Source organism: Neovison vison, chromosome 13, assembly GCF_020171115.1.
Source record: "Neovison vison isolate M4711 chromosome 13, ASM_NN_V1, whole genome shotgun sequence".
NCBI lineage: Eukaryota > Metazoa > Chordata > Mammalia > Carnivora > Mustelidae > Neogale > Neogale vison.
The window spans coordinates 19,168,476-19,192,887 of record NC_058103.1 but is presented as its reverse complement, the minus strand read 5'-3'; the positions used below and the strand labels follow the sequence as shown (position 1 = coordinate 19,192,887).

Sequence of the window (24,412 nt, the reverse complement as noted above, 5' to 3'; positions counted from 1 at the left end):
TACCTCAAATATGTCATCCTTCCAACTCAGTTCAAACTGCCTGAGAAATATCCCCTGAGCTCCTACCATGACCACCCGGCACAGCCCAGCAGCCCTCCTCCCTGCTCACGCTGCAGGCTCCTTCTCTGTTCTAGAAAAGCAGTGTTCACTCTGCACTGTCCACACTGGGCGATCCCCTGCCAACTCATGTGTGGTCAGACAGTAACACACCTGTTATCCCAGTGCCTAGCGGGGTGCCCAACACATAGGAATAGCTGAGTTCCCATTAAAACTGAAAAACACAACCACTGGAGAAGTTCAAATAAGTAGTAAGTAATTAAGTGGTTAAGTAAGTAAGTACACAGATAAATAAATAAATAAATAACAAATCATACCCCAAACACAATGATAAGAGGACTCAAGCTGTTGACTTTCCAGATTCATCAGGCCACTTCCTAGAGCCCACTATTACAGTTCTTTCTGAACACCATTTACCTTTACATTTCAAACTGTCTCACTTCTTTGTCATATGTTTTTACTGCTCTTCACCCTTATGGTAATTCATACTCTCTGTGACCACAGGTTGCAGCTGAAAAAGCCAATATGAGTAATGGTCCAAACCCCAACATCAGGAGAATAAAAAGAGAAGGAATTTGCATCCTAAAGGTCTTTCACACAATATGGGGAACGAGTAAGATGACCCAAAATAATGACTAAGAGTAATGGCTCTTGTCACAAACAAAGAGCCTCTCTAGTCATTACAAGAGTGGAAGAGAGTTTCGGTCAAGGCAGTAACAACACAAAAACCATTCTGATGACTTGGCTGATTCTATAAATGGCAAAGTTAAGATAGTCCAAACTATTACATTCCTAAATCTGTACTAGACTTCAGCCAATAATTTTACAAGACACACAGAAATCAACCAGCACTCTGTATGATGCCTACAAACCATTTTTCCTTTGAATGATAACTTTAAGATCATTTGCTGCTTGGAGAACCCCTATGTAGAAAGGCCTATGCTAGGTCCTGGGGATTCAAAATCCACCTAGGTCTTACCATGAGGAATAAAGTCTGAGAGGAGATGTCATTCTCTAGTTTGATCTAATAAAAACTGATCACAAGGGGCACCTGGGTGGTTCAGTGGGTTAAGCCGCTGCCTTCGGCTCAGGTCATGATCTCAGAGTCCTGGGATCGAGTCCCGCATCGGGCTCTCTGCTCAGCAGGGAGCCTGCTTCCCCCTCTCTCTCTCTGCCTGCCTCTCTGTCTACTTGTGATTTCTTTCTGTCAAATAAATAAATAAAATCTTTAAAAAAAATAAAAAAAAACTGATCACAATAAGTTCTGATATCCTTGGATTCTCTCTTCTTTTTTTTTTAATTTTTTTATAAACATATTGATTCTCTCTTCTTATAGATCAAATCGTACCCTCCCCCCTCCAGTTACAGAGTGACATGCAGTAGCGCTATTTTGACAATGAAGCAAAGTTCCTGAAAAACAACAGCCTTCAGTATGACCAAAAGGCCCCTGACACTCTTTGAAATTGAAAAGAAAAAAAAAAAAATTGAAATCTATTGTACAACTACCTTGGACGTCAAAATACTAATCCACTGCCTATTCTTTGAATTAGTTTTACTATACATCAGCATATACATGAATCTGCTAAGAAAGGATGGAGAAAAAAGTTACAGGAGAGCGACTAGAGAGAGACGTCATGTAGTTGAGGGGAGCCCAAGACATGGATACTTGTACTGGTGACCCACATGACATACAGCAAGTCGCAGCAAAGTCAATGATCATTTAGGGGAAACGTAGTGCTTTTAAGGCTACCCTGCTCTTAACTGCTTTCAACAATGTTTGCTGGTTGCAAACTCCCAGAAGCCATCCAAAGCTCAATCCTCTACCCAACTATCAGCCAAAGGATGCCCAACATGCCTTCTTGGCCTGCTATTCTGAGTCAGGTAGCCTGACACAGTGGGACCAGTGGCCCATTACAGAGGCTGGATGGTGCCTCTTTGGCTAGTAGAAGGATCAGGGTCTGTGGTAGAGACTCACGGACATCTACCAGGCAGGTATTTGAAAGCAAATTCAGGATAAAACCGACAGACCCTCTTCTTCCCCAGGAGTATTTTCTCCTTTAGATCACACAACAGGAAATTAAAGTGCTCAGCCAAAATCCCCAATAGGAAACATAAATCTCTAGAACATTTTAATGACATTAATATCTCCCAAAGGCCTAAAAATATTTCTTTAAAATGAGTTAAGAGAAAATGCCCTTCTCATTCATAAAGACCAAGTGACCTCCTTGACCCAGAAAATAATAAATTAAGAACTCAACTGGTCTTTTTTTTTCTTTCTTTCTTTCTTTTTCTCTTTCCAAGTACAGTCTTCCTCTGTGGTGCATAAATTAAAAAGAGCCAGCCCATCCACGGCAACTATGTGCAGAGGCCTGAATCGCTTCCAAAAGTGGGTTGGTAGGTTGGGAGGAGTCACAGAATGGGATGCGGACATCCTAAAATGGAATCATGGTCCCATCCCTAAAAGGTCTCGGCGTTTGCTATTTTGCATTCACTGATCTGGGTTTCCTGCCACTGTTTCTAAAGAACACAGGGTTCAGCCCCCTCCCCAAAACTGATGCTGTCCAAGAGGTGTGACAGCTTGGAGGCCCTTAAGAAAAAGATGCCAAGGGTGACCCAGGGCATCTTTCCGTCCAAAGTGGTAACGGGAGCAAGAACCTTCTCTACCTTGCAGGTCAGCTTTGGTCAACGCAACTTTGTTAGCAGAAGAACAGAAAAGGCGAAAACAATAACCAGAGGTTAGTAAGAGGTGGAGTCAACCAGGGTAACATTACAGAAATGAAAATAACAATCGGCATAACCAACATCACTCAAACACTTCAAATGCTCTGCGGACTCTCCAGAGACAGCACAGATGGGGGATGAGGAGACCCCGGCAGAGCAGGCGTCGTCAGAGCCACGTCAGCAGAGCGGGGGCAGGAAAACACTGGACTTGACAAAGCACAAGCAGGGGTGACAAGAGCCCTCCTGCATCCACACAGCCAACCCCAAGGCACATGGTCCAGGAAAATGATTCTCCATGAGTCAGGATAAGCATCAAGAAATAAGGAAGAGTGCGTTGCCAGACTGAAAGACACGTGTGCACAGCCAGACCAAGCCCGCAAAACAATAATTCTGCACATCTAGGAGTTAAAGATGGAAGAGTCAGCCGCTTGGGAGCCTTCCTGGGAACCTCCTGAAAATGCCACCAGGGAACGTGGCCCTCGAACTGTGTCTGTGCATCAACATGATTTGGGAACTCCAGAAAGCTCAATTTGTTTGATTGGTAACAATAGAGTCAAATCCAAATGGCTGTGAGCAAAAAGGCACCAAACCAGTGTCCTTTTTATTTATTCATGCCAGTCTCGAAATGAAGCACGTGTGTCTCTCTCAGATGTGCACCATCTGCAACTGCGGAATCGCGTTTCCAGCCGACCCATGCCTTGGTCTCTGGAGCAAAGCTGGCCTCAAGACAGAAAGAGATATTTACCAGCTGAGAATAGAACCAGACATCATTTCAAAATTCCTAGCCCAAACTGAGAGGCTGCCAGTCACAGCTAGATGTTGGCTAGGGTGTCCAGAAATTGTGCTTAATTTCTGAAGTTATTATACTCTGCATAAAAATTAAAACATGGTTGGAGGTTTTTTCTTTCTTAGTATAAACAACAGGGAGACAAAGTCATAGATTAATACATTTTTAAAATAATTTTGGACTCTTTGCACTTCGATAAGAGAGGGAAAGTAGTACATTTACTACTTAGAGATCTTGAAATATCATCATCAATAACTCTGATAAGAACATATGATACATCCTGGCCTGTGTACCCCAGATAGTGAGAATAGAACTCATTTACCATCTCGAAGGGATGTAGCTGTTAGTTTCTGGTAATGGGTCCTCATTCTCTACCTGTTCATTATTCTATATATAGAAATGATAAATCAGGAAATGCATTCCATTTCCTGGGATTTCCATCCTGTACAAATACTCAAAGGCCTTCTTGAGGGTCCTATACTATGTACAGAGATTCAGAATGAGAAGGACACCTGTTTGCAGTCTCTCGAGTTCTGTGTTCCTCATTTCCCTCCTCGCCGTCTACTTCAGCTTCATTTCCACAGAGCCCTAAAAGGCTCCCGGGATCTCTTATAAGGGCTTATTCACATGGTGTAAACTTCCAATGACAGTAATTTATGCCTTAACCCACTTTTTGGCCATTTTTCCTGGCCACTTAGGCTAATTATCCAAGTCATCTGTGTACAATAAACAAGGACCTCCTTCCCTCCTCACTCGTCTGCCCCTTCATCCCACCCAGTGGGGCGGTCATAATGCTCCGTGGGTAATCACTGCAATTATCTCCATGGCAATAGAGTGCACGGTTATTAGGCTCATGGGACTCGCCATAGATTCGGATGGAAGAAGCATCAAGTCCCAATATCCGGGGCTGAACAATCGCCCATACTCAGAGCAAGGTCGGACCCCTCTATAATGCATGGGATGAGTCACGCCAAGCCGCACACAGAGATGGAGGTAGGGATGGGACCATTTTCCCCAATTTGATGCGTAATTTCCTTGTGCTAATGCTCTCACTGCTTCTCTTCAAGCTCTCTTAAGTAGACTCCATAATCCGCTCTTCTGAAGTTCTATTTCCAACAGTTCTAGCTTCTTACAGCCCAACTTTTAATTCTCTGTAGAACTCTGCTTCTGATGCAGCGGGCCACAGACCCGTGCAGCTCCTGAGCCCAGGAAAGGCATACAGTCTGAATTGAGGTGTGTTTTACAAGTATAAAACACACACTCGGTTCTGAAGTCTTAGCATGAAAAAAAATGTGAACTGTTTTGTTGATTTTTTATATCATTGCATGCTGAAATGATAATATTTTGGATATACCTGGTTTAGGGAAATGTAAAATCAAAATTAACTTTACATGTTCCTTTCTATCTTTGTTACATGTAGCTGGTATACTAGGATATTTAAAATTACATACGTGACTCACATTATATTTCTATCAAGCAGGATGGCTATAGAGTTACATGGATGATTCCTATTAATTTGTAAATCTGGAAAACGGATGACATAATAAGAATATTTCACATCTGAAGAGAACTTTATGCTTTTTAACGCATGCTTTTGTGTTTTAACTCAATCTGATTAATTACTGCAGGATAACTGGAATTTCTGTCATTCCACAATCTTTGAAACAGAGATATTTGATTTAATTCCCCCATGTTACATTTATTTCAGCACTGCCCCTAATGCCCGAAAGAGGTAAGAGCAAGCCAAGGAGACAAAAATTCTTGATTTGAACGACAGAGTGCATTTCCAGGAAGAGAAAGCAAAGTGGCTCCTTTAAGTGCATGCTGATTTGCAGCCCAGTCCTCCCACGTACACAGACCATATCTGGCCCACTGGATTGAAGACTGACTCCCGGTTAAAGGCAAACTGGAGTGGCTTACAGGAACAACCAGTCTTACTTCTAGTCCATGTGAGAAGCTGACTCTTAGGCAAAGGGAAATGACTTCCACCCTGCACATCAGCTTGTGAAGCTGTCAGGAAGCCTTTAAAAATGTGCAAGCGAACCCAGGTGAAAGATGGTCAAGAACAGGGGCAAAACGTGAAGTTAAATACTTAGGAGATGAGTGAAAGCGTCCCGTGCAGTAAATCAATGGGATAGAAAAAATCAAAATGGGTAAATTGCACAAAGGACTATGAGGCTCAACCAGAGAAAGGAATGCATAGATTCTGCTGACTGGTCAGACACATTTCTTTGACTTACAAACTAGGGAAGGGTCACCTGCTTGACCAACTACCCAGGCCCCAGGGAAAAGCCTGAAAACTGCTCACTGCTGCCCTCTGCTGGCTAAACTAGATGGTTTTGTTGTAAAACCTGGGCTCAAGAAGACCTGTAAAACTCAAGATTGTAACTTAAGAGACAGAAGATCATCTGCACAACAGGCTGATGTTGTGCGACATCGATGGGCATGCAATGTTATTAGATGTCTCCCATAAGATCACATTTGTAAAGGATAATCTTACCGTTTATTGAGTACCCACCATGTTCTTACCAGGCATTTTTACATACAGCTCTGATTTACACAGCTTACCTCCCAAGGCAAGTTTTATTGCCCCACTTTGCAGTTGAGGAGGATAGAGCTCAGAAAGGTTAAGTGACTTTCCAAATGTCACACAGTGAACAAGAGTTACTACCTGGATCTAAATCCAAGTCTTTCTAACACCAACACCCATGCTGTTTCATGACATCACACTGATGAAATGCCTAAGAACGCCTGACATCTAGGAAGTACTCAATAAATGTCAATTCCCTTCCCTCATCATGGCATTCTGACATCATTTTCCTATGACCTGCTGTGTTTGCATTAAATGATGCAGTAGTTCTTACATTATTTCATTCATGGTGACACCCACATAAAAGACTCTGGTATACCTCCTGATGTATAAAAATATAAATAAAAACCCCAATTGCCCTTTCAGCCATGCTGGAAGCAAAGGTACAAGTCAGGAAGAGTCTGATGTCAATGCCAGGGAAGGTCCTCTACTGGCAAGTATGTGATACCGGGAAGACATCTGCCAACATACATTCCCAGAGTCTGTGGCCCATGTCTTGACATACTGAACCAGGGACAGGAGGACACCAATGATGATGCAATGTCAGATGGCAAATGGGAAGGAGAGATGACTGGGAAACAGAAAGGAGGCACTGGCAGAGGGAGCAAAGAGGCTTGGTGCTTGCATCCAGGCTGTGGCTTAACAAGTAAAAAGGCTGTACCTTCGCAGCCACGCTCGATCTGTCCACTCCGATGGAGGGCATCGTTGATGAGGTCTGGCAGACGCCCGTTCAAATCCACAGATGCCAGACAGCCCTGGAAGCCATCCCGGGAAGCCACCAGCTTGGGAAGGTTGCTGTACATGCCTTGGGCCAGACCTGCCATGTAGAGGTCACCTGGACAAGAAAGCGAGTAGTGAGAGCCAATGAATAAAGGGTAGGAAACCAGACTCAGCTAGAGCCAATACACAGTAGATGATTTCATAGGGAATGGTGACAGAGCTGGAGGAGAGGGAGGGAAATGGCATAAAGAACTAATTACCAGAGTCCCTACCTTGTAGAAAGAAGAAACTCACATTGCTTATGGCATTCATTTTCTACGTGCCATCTCACAAATTTTCATTGCCATATTCAGTCCATGAGGTAGATACTGTTCCCATTTTATGATGAAGTAAAGATTAACAAGATTTCCGACAAAACAACCATTTACCGAGAGCTTTTTATGGGCTTGTTACCAATACTATGTGGAGGACTTTATAGACATTATCCCATCAAAACTCCTAACAGCCCATAAAGGTAGTAACAATTATTGTCCTCATTTTGCAAAAACGTATAGAGAAGCTGAACAAGGCTAAGAAATTTTACCAAAGTCACCCAGGCAGTGAGTGATTCAGCTGAGATTTCAAAACTGTACCACCTCCTCTGTATTAGGACGTCCCTGCATGCTGACGTCCGTCACCTCACACTCAGCCCCTGCGTGCCCGAGATTTACAGAGAAAATGAACCATCCCTCGGGGAGTGACTTAAGTAAAAACTGCACTTTGGTATCATTCAATGTTGTTAAAATAGGATGTGCATGAGGTCTCAAATATGCCTGGTGCCCTTAACCCGCAGTCTGTCTCTGCAAACAGCCCTTCGGTTATAAGATATGCTCTAAAGGGTCCCGGGTGGCTCAGTCGGTTAAACGTCTGACCCTTGGTTTCAACTCAGTCTGTGATCTCAGGTTCATGATCTCAGAGTCACGATCTCAGGATCCATGACATGGAACGTGGTGTTGGGCTCCGCGCTCAGCAGGGAATCTGCTTGGGATTCTCTCCCTCTGCGCCACCCCCCCCCCACACACATGCAAGTTCTCGCTCTCTCTCAAATAAATAAATCTTAAAAAACAAATCAAAACAAACAAACAAAAAAAAACAGAAAGAAATGCTCTACAAAGGATAAACTACTTTACAAGGTTTACCTTTCAAATCCAGATTTTTGGCCCCGTTGATAACCTGAGTGACCACCTTGGTGTCCACTTTCAAGCTGTGGGTGTTACTGTTGTCCCGGGTGATGACGACATTGTGCCACTGGTTGTCATTCAGGGGGCGGTCACTATTGCCTTTGATCACGTTGGGACCATTCCCAAGGTCAAACACGTAGTGTATGTACCTGTGAGTAACAACCACTACCCCGTGAGTGGAGATCCCCTCAAGTGGGTGAACAGCAACATGCAGATAACAGAGCCTGAGGACTTCCCGTCCCCCACACCAAGCTGGCATCATGCAGGAATAATTATGGCTTGATCTAGGATTTCAAGAAGAGTCATAGCATGGTCTGTCAGACTTCACTTTAATTCCACACTCACAAGGTTCACTTCTTTCCCACGATCTAAAAATCCAGAGCCTCAGAGTAGTACAGGTGGTACATCCCCAACCACTAGGGGGCAGCATTTAAAATCTGTCGATTGCGGATCTGGTTTGGGGGGGCTTGTTCTAGTTTTTATTATTTTCCAACACGTGGTAGTAAAATATCTTGCAGAAAGAACAATATTTAGAACAGCATTTAAAACTGCGCATATAGGGGCACCTGGGTGGCTCAGTGGGTTAAAGCCTCTGCCTTCGGCTCGGGTCATGATCCCGGGGTGCCACTGGGATCGAGCCTCACATCAGGCTCTCTGCTCAATGGGGAGCCTGCTTCCCCCTATCTCTGTCTCTGCCTGCCTCTCTGCTTACTTGTGATCTCTGTCTGTTAAATAAATAAATAAAATCTTTTAGAAAAATTGCACATATATGGGCTAACGGCAGTGCTGAAAATATCTGTATTTCATTCCTTCCTATAGATCTGGTGGTGCAGAAAGCACTGCCCAGGGGGCACTATATGGAGGATATACACTCTATCCTCTTTTTGAAAAAAAAAAAAAAAAAAAAGATCATTTTTGGAAAAATGACCTTTTTTCCTATAGGTTTAAAGGACTATATTTAGTAAAAAGTCTGATAGGATTGGGTCAGTGGAGAAGATCTTTAAATAAACTAATGAATTTCTCCTCCTTCCAGCCCTAACCATTACATAGGCTGTCTTTCATCGACGAAGAGGAGAGCAGGTATTGGGAAGAGAGGGTGGGGAGTGGAACGGACACTTTTTTTTCACGTCCACACATTAGGTCGAGCTTGAGCCGAGATGCGCGGTATAAACGATGTGATCTCTTTCACTTACCCCTTGACCAGCTCAACTGCAATGAAGTCATTGCCGTCGCCGCTGTTGAAAAGAATGAAGCCGTCAGCTGAGGTGGTCTTGAACTGGAAGAAGAGGTGCATGGAGGTATAAGCCTGGAGCGTGGCCAGGCTCAGGTAGCTGCTCTTGGTCTTGAAGGTGACGGGGTCAGCGATAATGTTCCTCAGCCCAAAACGAGCCTTCAGTTCACAGTAATCGATGTCGCCGTTTTTGCACAGGTCAATGTAGAGCAGGCCATTGAACATGAGGCTCTGTAAGTGGCCAATGAAACTGGACGGGACGACGGAGATGTAACGTTTCTCCGTCATGATTCCGGTCTCGATGTTGTGGAATTCCAAGCGGGTATGGTCCCCCACCATCGTACCTAGGAACGTCACAGAGGAGATACACACATGTTATCATGTTTTGTCACAGCAGATTTACTGTATCTTTTAGGTTTCCACACAAAACATTTAGTTCCAGGAAACAAAATGCTCCACATACTACAGAGCCGAGAAGACCTCGGTCAGAGTAGACTCCTGGCCGGGCCGAGTTCTGTGCACTGCAGCCCAGGCTCTCCATGCAGCTGCTCAGAACGTCCCAGCATATAAAAGAGAATCTGAGATCATGGATAACTCAGGTTGAAGGACAGAACGATTCATTCTCTCCATTCAGGAAACAACTGGGTATGAATGCATACTATAGGAAAAAAAAGTCTTAACTGCCCCAAACCTTGTAAAGATACAACAAACAAGCATGGAGCATTCACTACCAAATACTTCATGATGTATAGTAATTCATTATCTAGTACTTGTGGAAAGACTCTATGGTAGAACATGGGTTCATTTATTTCTGACCAGCAACTGTTGGTTTTGTTGACCAGCAACTGGTTTTTCTGGTAACACCCCTAAAATCCCCTTGGGAAGCTACCCTCCCTACTTTACCTTAAAACCATCTGGGTTGGCCGAAGCTGATCCTAACCCAGCTCTTGAAGTCATCAGCTTACCCAGCCTGGACCATCCAACATTAATTTATCCCCTTAGCCACAGAGTATGGCCTACGGACTAACAAGGTTGTCTGCAAACTTTAGCACACCCCTGAATCACACGGACAGCTTCTTAATACACCGTTTCCTGAGAGGCATTCTTTGTAAACAAGGCTTGTTGAAGGGTAAGAAGAGAGCTCAGAGCTACTGGAAACCATGTGATAACCACAGAGATTGCCCGAGGAGAAAGCCAACCCAGAAGCCAACCACAAAACGGAGGGAAACCATTTCTCCAGAATGGTACCATTTGAAGGTCCGGATTCGGCAGCCAAAGCCAGGCTTTTAAAAACTAGGTGGCAGTACATTCCCTTCTGTGCTTCAAGCACTTAAGATGGGTGTTTGACACTTGCAACTAAAGGATCTCCAGCGGCTATAAATGAACCAGTAGACCTTTCAGGACCTGGCTTACCTAGAAGAAGTGAATGACCAGGGCAGGGGGTCATGAAGGGGGCTTGAAATAAATATAAGAGAGAATGGAAATTTTAATAACAAAGTCAAGGAAACCAGCATTAGTATGGTCAGAGTAGAAGGTGGCTCCCCTAATGTTTATATGGACAAGTCATTGCAATTTAACCAACCATGTCCTGAGGATACCCCAGTGCTAAAGGAAGGACAGGGAGACTCCCTCCTCCTGCCCTGTCCTGTTGTTTCCATCCACACTGACGAAGCTCCACTAGCAAGGCTCTCCTAGCGTCTCTACTCCCTCTGTGACAGCTTCCCAGAGGTAAAGGAGTGACATAATCTGGAAGATTAAAAAAATTCTACCGAGAAACTGAATTTCCACAGCTCAGCCCCTGGCACTTCCTATTTCTCTCTAGGGGAGCGAGCTGTCTTCAAGAAACCCCCAGGGTACCCCCACCCCAACCCACAGCACGGGTGTTCGAGGAGCAAGTCTTGCTTCAGTGGAGCAAGTCCTGAATTAGGACCTGAGCCCTGAGTGAGCGAGGGTTCAGGTGGGCAATTCCCATTCTGAAATTCAGTAGATGTTAACCACAGTTTCCATACCAGTGTTTCCACTAGCAAAGACAATACTTGACTTTTACCAGCCTTGTATTTGCTCTGTTTTGTTTTTCCTCTATTGGTATTGGTGTAGAATTAAGGTAGCAGGAAAAAAAAAAAAAAGAGAGAGAGAGGAAGGGATTGCATTTTCTCAGGTCCCTGAAACTTCAGTACCTGGGAGAACCAACCAGATCTCACCTTCAGATGTTCAGTATTAATGTGATTTCTCTGAGACCTGATGCAGGGAACTGTTTATAAGCACAAAAATCAGATTTACGTTTTATGAGCTTCTATGTGGTGTTTTGACAACTAGTGACAAATCATTCGCTTAACGTAAGCAAAAACAACATAATGGTGTTGGTTAAATTAAAGATAAAATTGTAATAGAACAAAAATAAAAAATGTAACATAAATCTGCTAACAACGGAATAGGAGAACTACTGTATAAAATTACTTAGTATTGAAAATCGGACTAGTCATGAAAATGAAAACCAGTATAACCTAAACTCACGTGCCCTAGAACAGGGAAGTGACTTAAACAAATATTCAGTCAATTAGCCTAGAGCTGTTCACACAGGGCTGAGACCGGGGCTGGAGAATGATGGGGAGGGAAAATGAGAGCCAATCTCCTTGGGGACCCAAGAACTAAACCATGATGATGCTGGGAGCCATGCTAATTCTTATTTTAAAAAAGAAGAAGGAGAAGGAGGAGAAGAAAGAGAAGGAGAGGGGAGGGGTAGGAGGAAGAGGCAACCAGCAATGAGAACTAACAAGTGATAAAGGGGTGATTCTTGGTGAAAACTGGGATTCCAGGGTGCCTGGGTGGCTCAGTGGGTTAAAGCCTCTGCTTTCGGCTCAGGTCATGATCCCAGAGTCCTGGGATCGAGCCCCACATTGGACTCTGCTGAGCAGAGAGCCTGCTTCTCCCTCTCTCTCTGCCTGCCTCTCTGCCTACTTGTGAAATCTGTCTGTCAAATAAATAATAAATAAAATCTTAAAAAAAAAAACAAACAAACTGGGATTCCAAAAGAAACCGGAAAAGACAATTTTAAAGTCAACTGGGAGCTTTTAGAAAAATTATAGATAAATTGGACTCTACAGTTGAGAGGTTAAGAAATTCTGCTCACTAGAAAATGGACTTCACAAAGCAACAAAATTGGGGCGCCTGGGTGGCTCAGTGGGTTAAAGCCTCTGTCTTCAGATCTCAGGATCCTGGGATCAAGCCCCGCATCGGGCTCTCTGCTCAGGGGGGAGCCTGGTTCCCCTCTCTCTCTGCCTGCCTCTCTGTCTACTTGTGACCTTTGTGTCAAAAAAAAAAATAAACAAATAAATAAAATCTTTAAAAACTAAATAAATAAAGCAACAAAATCATGTACAGTGTTGACACAGAGAGGAGATTGAAGAAGGGTAAGAGGAAGGAAACTAACCATGGAATTTCAGAGCACAGCCCATGGATACGGACTGGTTTAAGGTTTTAGGATGAGTCCCAGAGCCTCAACTAGAAGTTGCAGAGGCAGTGGGGGAGGGGTGGGCAACATGAGGCCAAATTAGAAAAGGGACCACTTCTCCAGGTACTAAAGGAACTCACTTGGCTATGGACGGAGCCACATAGTATGCTTCCCCAAAAAAGCATACTATTGCACCTGGAGAGAGCATTAAAGAGATCGCCTGAAGTCTGAACCTTGTGCCAAACCAAGCAAATAAACATATAGATATTTAGATATATAGGTATGTATCTGTGTATCATCTAATCCATATCAGTAACTGGGAATCTTTCCTCATCTCCCCACAACGCTGTCTACAGATTAAAACTCCCTTCCGCTCAAGGGGCAAATACATACATACTTCACAGGAGCTGCTTTCGAATTTCAGAGGGAAGAGGAGTAGTTCGGGAGAAAGATGATTTAAAAAAAAAGCAAGACTACTGAATATTGTTCATGTGCCAGGCGCTGTACTAGGCACTTCCGAACCACCAAACATCCTTATCACAATCAATAGGTATCATTATCTTGCTTTAGAGAGGAGGGCATGTAGCTCAGAGAGGTGAAGCCATGCGATCAGAGTTCACACAGGTGCTAAGTGGTCGACCCTCTAACTGAACCCAGGTTAGCTCAGTTCCCAAGCCCCCATCTTAGCTTGTACCCAACACAGCAGAAAAAAGGCTCGACTTATGCCTTACATGATTGTGAGTGGAATTTAAATGGTGCCACTTCTGCTGAAGTTGGTGTGATGGGCACAAGCTCCTTCCCAGGAGCCAAGCACCTTCACGTCCCTCCGTCTAAGTCACGTGTCATCCATCCAGCACCTTCCCTGGAACAGCCGTGTTGCCTTGACTCCTACCCTCACATTCACCTCTTAATTCCCTGATGGTCAACAGCAGTTTGCACGCCAGCCCTCACACGGCTAATGTCTGTGCAGAACATAAACCTATAGAAAAACTGTCCAAGTTCAAGCTGTAACTTTTCTACCAGGCATGCACTGGACGAGCATAGAGGCTCTGAGGCTGTGCCACCTGGGTTAGGCAGCTTTTCTGTGCCTCAGTTTCCCATCTATGAAATAGGTATGACGTTTTCAGAATTAGCTGTATCCATTCAGAAAAACTACTTAGAACGGTGCCTAGGGCTTAAATCCCTAGCTATTAATTATGCATCACGCTTCTTTTTCTTCTTTCTCTGAAATGCATTAATAATTTTCCAGTAGTTCGATTATTTGTCACCCTTTCCTAGAACACAATCTCTTTTTAAGCAGAAACCACTTCTGGCCTCTTCTGTATGTCCTGTAGTGTTGGGCAGAGGGGCCTGATGATAGCAAGTGCCCCTCACATGTGAGGAAGGAGGCCGTAACTGAGACATTTGCTTTGGAGTCAGAGTTTGGATCATTGCCATTTCTACACATGAAGTTCCTCATCAACACTAAAAGCTTAGCAAAGAAATAATGGCAAAGAATTAGAGGAGGCAACTTGGCCTCCTACAGCTTCCAGACACAGGGAGGGAAGCTAAGAAAATGAAGGCTTATGAAGTTTCAGCAAAGGATGTATATTTTGCCCATAATCCTCCAGTTCCCCCACTCCCATACCCTCCTCTCCATAACACCAAAATCTTCCAAAAGTATATGCTGTAAAATGTTCTAATAATAATAAAAATAATAATAATGATGATGATGAAAGTTCTGGAGCCAAATAAACTTGGCAAACACTTCACATGCGATTATCGAGGATTAGCAATGTGTATCAGCATAATGAATGCCCCAGTCGTTAAGTCTTCCCTAAAAGTCTTGCAATAAAGAAGACCACTGCATTCTGTTGAACCTAACATGTGCAAATTCCACCTCAGCGTGTCTTTTTATTCATGAGAGGAACAAATCTTCCTCGGAAAATGACTTTTTTACAGCTTGTAGGTGCTGTGTAAGGCAAGGGACAGACAAGGAAGTCAACATGAACCAGAGAAGTCCAAAGAGGGATGAATCTCTGTCGTAGCAAGAAGCTGGTACACTCTGGGTGGGGTGGCGGGGGTCCTGCAGCATCAGATCCCAGTTCCGAGGAGCATAACCCAAGGGTTCTTTTAATTTACTTGTGAGAATAGAAATCCAACTCAACCAATCAATCCATCAATCTTTATTAACTGTCAACTGAACTTAATACCTTTCCAGGAATACATTGTATTACAATAAACGAAAACCACCAGGCCAAGGACTATTTCTTTCCTTGCCATTGATTTCTTATGAGTGTGACCTATTCTTTGCATCATTTCTACAAACTAGCTGAAAATTTGACACCCTAGGGGACCTTAAACAGCATGAAAGGGATTACTAAATAAGCCAATAAGACACTACTTAATAACCTGAGGACTGTGTGGTATTTTAGTTTCATTGCCTGATTTTATGACTTCTGTGAGCTAAAATTAAAATTCCCAAACCCATTATCACTGTAAGAAGCAATCCAAGGTTGTAGCTCATAAGCAAAATAGCACTTTTCTTCTCCCAGATTTTTTTATCCTTATGGCTGCTCTTTTCCATCAGCAGTAAAGCAGGGGATAAGGGTTGAAAATGAAAGAGCTTCATTAATTTCGAATATCAAATTACGAATGACTGGGGCCTTCATGGTATAGTCCTGCTTTTTAATTATTAGCGGTAAGAGAAAGCACACTTTATAATTACCTTCATTCTAAAGTTTCTATAAAAGAATAATGACCATGGGAGGCAATGCACATTACTGTACCCTCAGTTCTGCTGTTCTTTACAACTACAGTTTGGAGGGCATGCAATTTCCCGGGAAAATAAAAGGGATTCGCTGTGTGGAGAGATTGGGGCGAGGTCGCCATCTAGTGGCTGCTATTCAAAACATGCTGGCAACAATCGTGGGGCTGCTGGGCTCAGCCCTTAGGAGCAAGCAAGGAGACAGTTCAATTTGCAGGCTCCCCCGTCTGCTTTAACAGCCCACGGGGATGTCTTGAATAATTAATTCGGGGATGGTTGTGGGTTCTAAACCATATAACCATTTTTACCTCTCTTTGCTTACATTCATTAAGCAAAGCTAAGTTACCCTTTCAGACAGGCAGAAGAAGAGTAACCTTACCCTTTACTATGTACATACAACAGGAGAATTTTGGATACTACGATGGCTCTGTTTGACTTCATTTTTGAGGAGAGAGGGGCGAGTGCTGCAGTCTTCACTAAAATGTACTCCTCACCTCACCCTAAGGCATCCCTTTGTATTTTCCCATATCTTTAAACAAACCATTTTCTTAGGATGGATTGTGAAGCCCAGCGATTAGCCTGATTTGATGACGTCACACAGACATGGATTTGGAGCTTAATTACACAGCTCCTTCTACAGGCCAGGCCCTCTTAAGTAAAATAAGAACACTCATCTTGCAAGGCAATGGGGAATTACAGATTTAAGAAGCTGATACATGTAAGACAGTTACCCCAGTATCTAATGCCTACTGAGCACTGGATATATGCCTCCTGCTCTTCTCCTAGCCATGGACTCTTCTCATCTCTGCACATGCGCACACACACACACATACCCTCTCTCTCTCCTACCTGCACACTATCCAGGGCTCACTGTAATTCCAGACTCCAGAAGGATAGCAGTTCAGGCTCATGAATATAAAATTAAATTATAGGACTGCCAAACTGCAGAACCTTTAAGCTGGAGAGGGCCTTAGCATCCATAGAATTTCAAGTTTAAAAATGAGGAAATGAGGAAATTATCTATCCCAATGGCAAAAAGTGTTTTAGTTACAATGACTGTATTAAATCCCAGAGATCCTGACTCTACCTTGACTGTCTTATTCACAGAAGACTCTAGAGAGAGTTTATGCCACCAACTTTAATTGGCAAGGATCAGACATGGTAAGTGGCTTTTCCAACATGTGGCAGAGAATTTACACCAGGGCCCAGATCTCCTGACATCCCCAGTGCTCTACATGATACTCCATGGTGCCCCCAAGTTGTCTTCTCCCATATGGACAAAAGTTCTGCAGAACAGAAGTGCACCGCCCTGGAATCTCAAGGAGTCTAGACTTATTTGGACACAACATGGACGGGGCCCTCTCTCTTCCACCCTGGACCTCATCAAATGACCCACCCCATTTTGAGCTACCTTCAGAAGACACTCCTGATTTCTCCAACCCAAAATGTTAATCTTCTCCTCTGCCTGGCCATTACAACATTCTTACCCGCCCATGTTAGAATCTGATTACATACTTTTTGTCTTATTTTCAATGCCTGTGTCCGATCTAATCAACTAGACTGGTTTCTTCTTTGAGGAAACAGATAAGCTCTTGTGCTTCCTTCTTACCTTCTACATCCTTGGCACACTGCTGATGTGTACCACGCTCTCAAGAAACACCTATCGCTTACGTGAGGCTCTGAATGTTCCTTTACCTACAGATGGATCCATTCATTTATCCACTGCCCACCTAGAAGGTGAATTCCACCAAGCCAACGACTTCCCTATTTACTCACCTCCCTATTTTCAGTGCCTTCTGAAGCAGTGCTCACTACGGGGTAGGTACTCAATTAATAACAATTAAATAAATGATGACATAAATGAATAGTTATTCAGACCCTTCTGAGTAGCCTGTAGTGATCTCAGTACTTATTGTTACCTGTAATGCTCTGAATTTCTGATTGACCCATCTCCCTTTACTAGAGAGTCCCTTATTGAAAGAAAAAACTGGCCATGGGGAAGATGATTGATAAGTGATTTTTGAATAAATGAATAATAAAGGAGCTACAGATCTCTACATCTACTCTCCAGACACATATTCTATGCCTAAAGAGAGAGACCCGTCAACATACAATGACAGTAATGGCTAAGTTCTGTAAGACAGATCAATGAAAAGGGATTACGAAAATACAGAGGAAGACCTAAGAAGTAGCCTTACCTGAGCTCATCAACAAGAACAGGTCACACGACTTCTGTTAAGTAAAATAAAATGTGTTTCAAAAAATCCTTTGCTCACGGAATGACCAAGAGGATGATGAGAGCAAAAAAAAAAAAAAAAAAAAAAGAGAGAGACACATTTCCCTACATAGAGCTGTACTCACCTTCAGCCACATCGTCGTCCACGGTTAACTTAAGGCTTTTTCCTCTCCGCACCACCCGGACGGTGTGCCATTCGTTGTCATTGAGCTTCTGCCCCGCGTACAGGGTCTCCGGTCCTTTGCCTAAGGACGGTGGTAAGTGCCAAAATTAGAACTGATTCTGAAAGTAGCGATCATGGTATCAGAACTGTCAAAGCCACACTGGTGCACAGAACCCGGAGTGTTCAAGGAATCATACGTGCGCCCCGCCACCAAAGCCCGTCCCAGTGTCACTGCCCCAACACGGTGTTCCACAACTGTCCCCAAATGCAAAAGTCTCAACTCATATGGACACTGGCGAAGCAGTGAAAGAAATATGTGCCCTCCTTGGTCTACAGAGAGAAAGTTCTAAATCACCAAGGGCAGTAAGTGAACATTTATAAAAAAAATAGTAGTCAGCTGTCATTTTGTTTCCCAAAGTCTTAGATTTCAGATGAATTTCTTGAAGATACAGGAAATTCATCATTCATTTTCAGAATAATTTGATCACTTAGGCATAATACACCAGTCTGGCTTTTGGAGTATCCATCAATTGGATGAGAAAAGGGTTCTGTAATATATATGCTTAACTTGATATTGCCATTAACCCACAGTCCTACCAGAATACAGTAACCATAGAAATCAAAACAGTAATCATCACAATAAAAATGTTGAAGTCTAATCCCCATGATAAGTAATGCTCCTGAAGGGAATGTGAGGGGCCCCCAGACTTATCCCATTGTTCATCATCCTCCAAAAAGATCTCAATATCTAAAAAAGTGAAATAATGGAAAATTCCAAAATTGAACCCTTTCAGGTCTAAAGTATGTTCAGGAGAAAGTGCCACCAGATAAAGAAATAAACCAAGTTGTCTCAAAAGATCCAGGATCAAAATGCTCAAGAGGATGTTCAGGTGTAGGTTAGGAAAAATCAGGTTCAACAAGGAATTACAGTACTTAGAAGCCCAAGATGACAAGATAAACACTGAGGCATTATAAGAATTTGGTTAGTAATGGATGAAGAATGTCATGTTTTGCTCAACACTGACCTGAGATGTAAATTTAAAAGACAAAGAAGATCACATAAACCAGAGAACTTAGACCAAGTTCCAAGTTCACTACGTGGCTAGCTGAGCCTGTGCAGAAGGACTCTGCATGAGTCTTCCTAGACTGGTCAATGACTATGTAGAAAGCCCTATCTCTGGAAGTAACTTGGGGAAAAAAAGATGAACATGTAACTAGTCAATATATCTCTATGTTATTATGCTTCTGAAATATTTCAGCGTACAGCTGTATCCAACATTTAAGAACACAGTAGGCGCTATAATGAGCACTTACTGAACAACTGATACATGCATAGGTCTTTATTTCTTTGGAAACCATCAACTAAGGTCAATACATTTTTATCAAACTAATTTTGAGAGCTCTATTCTATAGCTTTGACTGGCCACTCCACCCCCTCCTCTGCCTCCAAGACTCCGAAACAGTGTTGTATACATTTAGGGAAGAAAATTTTAAAAATCGTATCACTTGGGTAAATTTCTTTTAAACTGGACCCTTTAATTCTTAATTATTATTGTTGGTACCGAATGCTCTTTTTAAGAGTAATGATGGAGTGTCTCGGTGGCTCAGACAGTTAAGCAGCTACTCTTGCTTTTGGCTCAGGTCATAATGTCAGGATCCTGGGTCCAGCCCCGAGCCCCATCAAGCTCTGCAGGAAACACACTCAGCAGGAATCTGTTTCAGGATTTTTTTCTCTCTCCCTCTGCCCCTTCCCTGGCTCACTCAGTTTCTCTAAAATAAATAAATAAATAAATAGATAAATAGATAAATAAATCTTTTTAAAAAAAGAATAATGGTAGCAGTTGAAGTTTGGAGAAATTTTCTTCTTGAAAAATAAAGGTTTTCAAAGTTAAAAGGTCTCTTTTAATTAAAATGTACACAACACGTCATTTTTATATATATATATTTTTTAAGAATGTATCTATATCTCAAGTGCAATGCGAATGCACAAGAATCCTAAGAAAGCAATGAAGAAATTAAAAGTGGACCGAATGTACCCCAAACTGGGTATGATGCCATGAGATCAATGAATCTGAGGGGGAAAAAATTCCATGATAAGCCATTTTATGTTCAATTTTAGCTGTTCTTTATGAGTATGCCTGTCTTAATGTTATCTAAAGCCTATACATTATAATAGAATTTTTCCTACATCTCACCTTATTAGACAACGTTGTTCATTATCTCATTAAATTCAGGTCTAAGATTGATGTAACAGTCGCCTTTACAATGGCAAACTGTGCAGGCATTGAGAGAAAATGGGCCACATCATGTGGGTGCTTTGAAGCAAGAACAGATGTTCTCAGAAGAAACAAATCTGCCTTTGTTTTTTGGTGTGTTCTCATCCTCTTTATTCTACATGCAAATGCTCCAATAAGAGAGAGGAATGTAAAGAAAGACATAGGAAACACTGGCTACGGAGGTAGCACTGGGACAAAAACCAGCTATTCAAACATCTGTAGGTGGCATCCACTCTTCAGGCAATGTTTGTACCTCACTTTGTTTTCACAATTTGGGACAAAGTGAGAGGGAGAAATACGAACACCAACACGGTCACAAGTACCGACATGGCCACATTGGTGTCATATTAGTCATCAGTGTAAAACGAGCTTTGCAATCAGCCCAGTGTGTTTTAAATGCTGGGTGACATTTTGCAGGTGCTTGGAATTTTCTTGTGTCAAATTCAGACAAAACATATTTAACTGTCCTTTTGACTCTAAAACTTCAGGATGTGATGGTCTATGACCAAACAGGTGGGGAAAGACCTGAAACCCTTCATGCCCTACCGCTTGGCTACAGTTGCTATCTCCAACCCCAATAATTCTCATGACTCTGCCAGGAGGAAAAAAAAAAAAAAATTCCATACCCATACCATTACAATGGTAGGGAAATGAATATTATTCAATATTCATTTTCAAGCAATAAATACAGAAATCCCAGCGAGCATCCGAAAAAGTCTCTGCCTCCAAAAGTGGAAAGTCAATGGCATTTATCTTTAATCAAGCCAAAAGGTCAATGCATCCCTACCAGAGAGAAAGTGATTTTAAACACAGCTGGAAATGTAGGCAAACAGAGGGCAAGAACAAATCTAATTTGTAGCCTAAGCGTACAGCGGGATTGGTAAGTGATACAAGATGTAGATATAAGCCGAAAGCTAAAACATACACATTGTTAGGTCTTCAGAGAAGGAGGATTTAAGACTAGGCAAGACTTCCCCGGCAGAGTCAAGCATCAGTAAAACAATGAATGTGAAGACAGAGTCAAGCATCAGTAAAACAATGAATGTGAAGACAAGGATTCGACCAAGAGGAGAAACTTCTTTTTTTTTTTTTTTTTAAGTTGCAATTTAAAATAGAACTGATGGGAATTTAATTTCTAAAAATTAAAAGGAAAAAACCTCAAAGCCACTTATTTTCCTACATTGTCCTTCTTCTCTTTTGTAGCAGGGAGAAATGGGATCTGTGACTCGGTACATACTGGGTATGTGAATTAAAGAGATGCTTCCTTAAGCTGTTTACATAGTAACTACTGATCTCACACACACAAAAAGAAATCAACATTTGATTCCCTTTAGGCTGCTTAGGTCATCACCATTTGATCTAAACACAGGAAGCGAAAAACTTATCTGAGACCCTATAGTTGAATTTCCCAAGTAATGACCTCCATGACTGGAGTCAAGAAGCAAAATCCCAGCTGGAGATTTCCGGGATGCAGAGGTCGGTAGAAGCGAGTGTTCAATTGTTTACTACCACCGGAAAAAGAGCCTTTAATGAATCCTTTGGGCGATATCACCAAATTCCCACTCTTGACCTCGTCTCGCTGCAAACTTACTTGGTATCATCTCTTAGTTAAGACTGGTCTCATCAACGATGGTCTGATTTTCTGATGAATGTGGATAGAGGAGGAGATGTCACGGATGAATAATTCAAGATTATTTTCCTGACCTATCCCTACCGGAACCCTGTGGAAGGCTTATTTCTTCCAGAAGCCGGAACTAAGAGTAAAGTCAAAGTGAAAAGTTAGGAGAAAGGCATTCTTTGGGAGAGGAATCATTGCTGATTGCTTGGAGGAAGATGACGCTTAGATGTTAGCAGATCGTCCCCTCTGGGGGGACAGGGAATAGGAGCATGTGGGAAAAAAGTCTGTATTTCGGGATCCCTCAAGGCACACACTTTCACAAGGTGGACTTTGGCTCTTGAAGGTTTTGAACCTACTGCGTTGGTTTCTTTTTACGTTTGCGTTGTTTTTGTTGTTGCTTTTTGGTTGAGTCCTCAGAGCACATGAATTTACCATTCCCCCCAGGAGCAACGTAACCAGCACAACTATAGGACACCCCGATATGCATTTGTTCGTCAACAAATTTCAAAAACCTGCCTAGACCAATGAAACCAGAATGTTTTGCTCATACACAGGGAGTAGAAATTCCTTCCATCTGCCACAAAGTATGATCTCCAAAACTGGGTGAGTAAGACTGGAAACTTACTTCGCTTGGGGTTGGGAGGCAGGGGCAGGGATTAAGGGCACACTATCTATACCAAAATCACTTTGCTTTACCTGAACATCTTTCTATTTGTGCAGGAGAGAGAAAGAAACGACGACTTGATTTCCCTTGGTTAGCTATGTTTCACATGAATCAAAACTTCTACAATGCATACAAAAATATGAAATTCACTCCCTTAGAAAGGTATAGCAAAAGACATGTGATTATACATCTAAATGGTATGATAAAGAAATACTCGAAATGACTGTGTTAGCTTTAAAGAACACCAAAAGTATTTAAAAAGAGAAAACTTACCTTCATTTCCACCAGCACCCTAGGTAGGCCAGCTGAACTAATACAAACCTTTTAATAAGCCTAGAGCACCGTGTTTTGGATCAGTCTCCCTCCCCACCCCAAACACCCCCAAGAGAATAGATTAGGCAAATAATAGCAGGGGTGAGTAGGGGAGTGGGACTACAGACTAAGGAGGGCGACATAGAAATAGGAAAGAAGCACCTTATTTTCTGTTCAAAGCCATTTCAGGTTCTAGATGTTTTCTCGGGGCTGACAGCCCAACAGAGAGTAAGAGGTATTTTGTTTTTAGAAACTCATTTTTTTCCCAAAAGCATTCATTTTCTTTAAAAAAAAATTTAAATCATTTACTTATAGAGGCAGTTTGGTGAAACACCTCAAAGAGGTCCTTCCATTCTCACCGGAGTCCTGGAGTGTCAACGACGGCTGTCACTTTCAACAACAGACGTGAAAGCAGGAGGTTTTCTGGAAGTCTTCTGTTAAGAAGTCTCCCAGTGAGGTGTGTGAGAAAGACAAGTGACCCGGTTATTCCAGCAGAGCATATGTATCCTCCTGGAGACCCGGTTTATCGTTAAAACGCACTAAAAACACCACCAACATCTATTGGGCTTGAGTTAGTAAATGGCCCATCAAGCCGACCACATACAACATACTCAACTATGGGCTGCCTTCACTTCTGCTAGGGTTCACCCTCCACTCTGCTCACACAGCCTTGTTGCTAACCTCTCAGTGTATCACAGGGACTACCCAGTCACACAGTGCACAATTATTAACAGAACACCAACACAGGACCAGGCACGGTGCCAGGGCAGAGGGTGGGGAGACAACAGGACAGAGAAGGTCCCCCGGCCCTTACGATGCCTACAGCCTGGCTGGGAGCGGGAAAGGAGGAAGGACAATACCAACTGGCTGGACGGAGGGCTCCTAAGTGAGGTGGCCAGAGCGGGCTTTTCTGTGGAGGTGCACCGAGAAGGAGCCAAACATGCAAATATCTGTTCCGATGGGAAGAGCAAACGCAGAAGCCCAGGTCGGATTGGTCACAAAACACCCCACTGTGGCTGGAACTTGTGCCCAAGGGAGAGAGTGCGGTGGGAGGAAAGGCAGAGGAGTACGCAGAGGCCAGACCACAAGGAGACCGAAAGGGCATGGTACAGAACCTGAATGCTCTTCTAAATGCACCTGGGAGCCACGGGAGGGTTCAGGCAAGGGGATCCTATGATTTAACTTGAGTTTTAAAAATCATTCTGGTTCCTATGAGTACACTGGACCCAAAAAGGCCAATAATGGAAACAAGGAGACCTTGGGGAAGCTGCTAAAGGCAGGAAATGAAGGTGACTTGGTCTTGGATGGTAGCGGGAGAAATGGACGTGGTGAGATGTGGGGTGTCTGCTAGAGCTGAGGTCAACGAGACTTGAGGTCGGTGTGGAAGGAGGACTAGGAGCAGAAGAGGAATCCCCAGTGACTCCTAGATTCATTCTGAGAACGCAGGTGGTAGAAGCACCTTGAATGAGAAGCAGAGATTCTACAAAGCGCAAGACATACTTGATCCTACCAGCCCGCGGAGCTTGCTTCGGTTCCTCGCGCCTTCCCTACCCAGCATCAGTCACACTCAGCACCGGCTCCTGGCAGCTTCCTACTGCTTGGAGTGTGGCTCCAAGTCCA

At 43.0% G+C, this 24,412-nt stretch overlaps 1 protein-coding gene across 24 annotated transcripts in view; it reads right to left on the bottom strand.

Moving 5' to 3' along the window:
• NRXN3 (neurexin 3) overlaps nt 1–24,412 on the bottom strand; it is a 1,586,092-nt gene that overhangs the window by 815,313 nt on the left and 746,367 nt on the right. For all 24 annotated transcript variants that reach the window (XM_044230674.1, XM_044230680.1, XM_044230666.1 and 21 more), the window contains 4 exons: nt 17,885–18,004; nt 9,289–9,670; nt 8,054–8,244; nt 6,817–6,990 (listed from right to left, as the gene is read on the bottom strand). In XM_044230674.1, the coding sequence (XP_044086609.1) occupies nt 6,817–6,990; nt 8,054–8,244; nt 9,289–9,670; nt 17,885–18,004 (867 nt within the window). The remainder of the gene's footprint in view (nt 1–6,816; nt 6,991–8,053; nt 8,245–9,288; nt 9,671–17,884; nt 18,005–24,412) is intronic.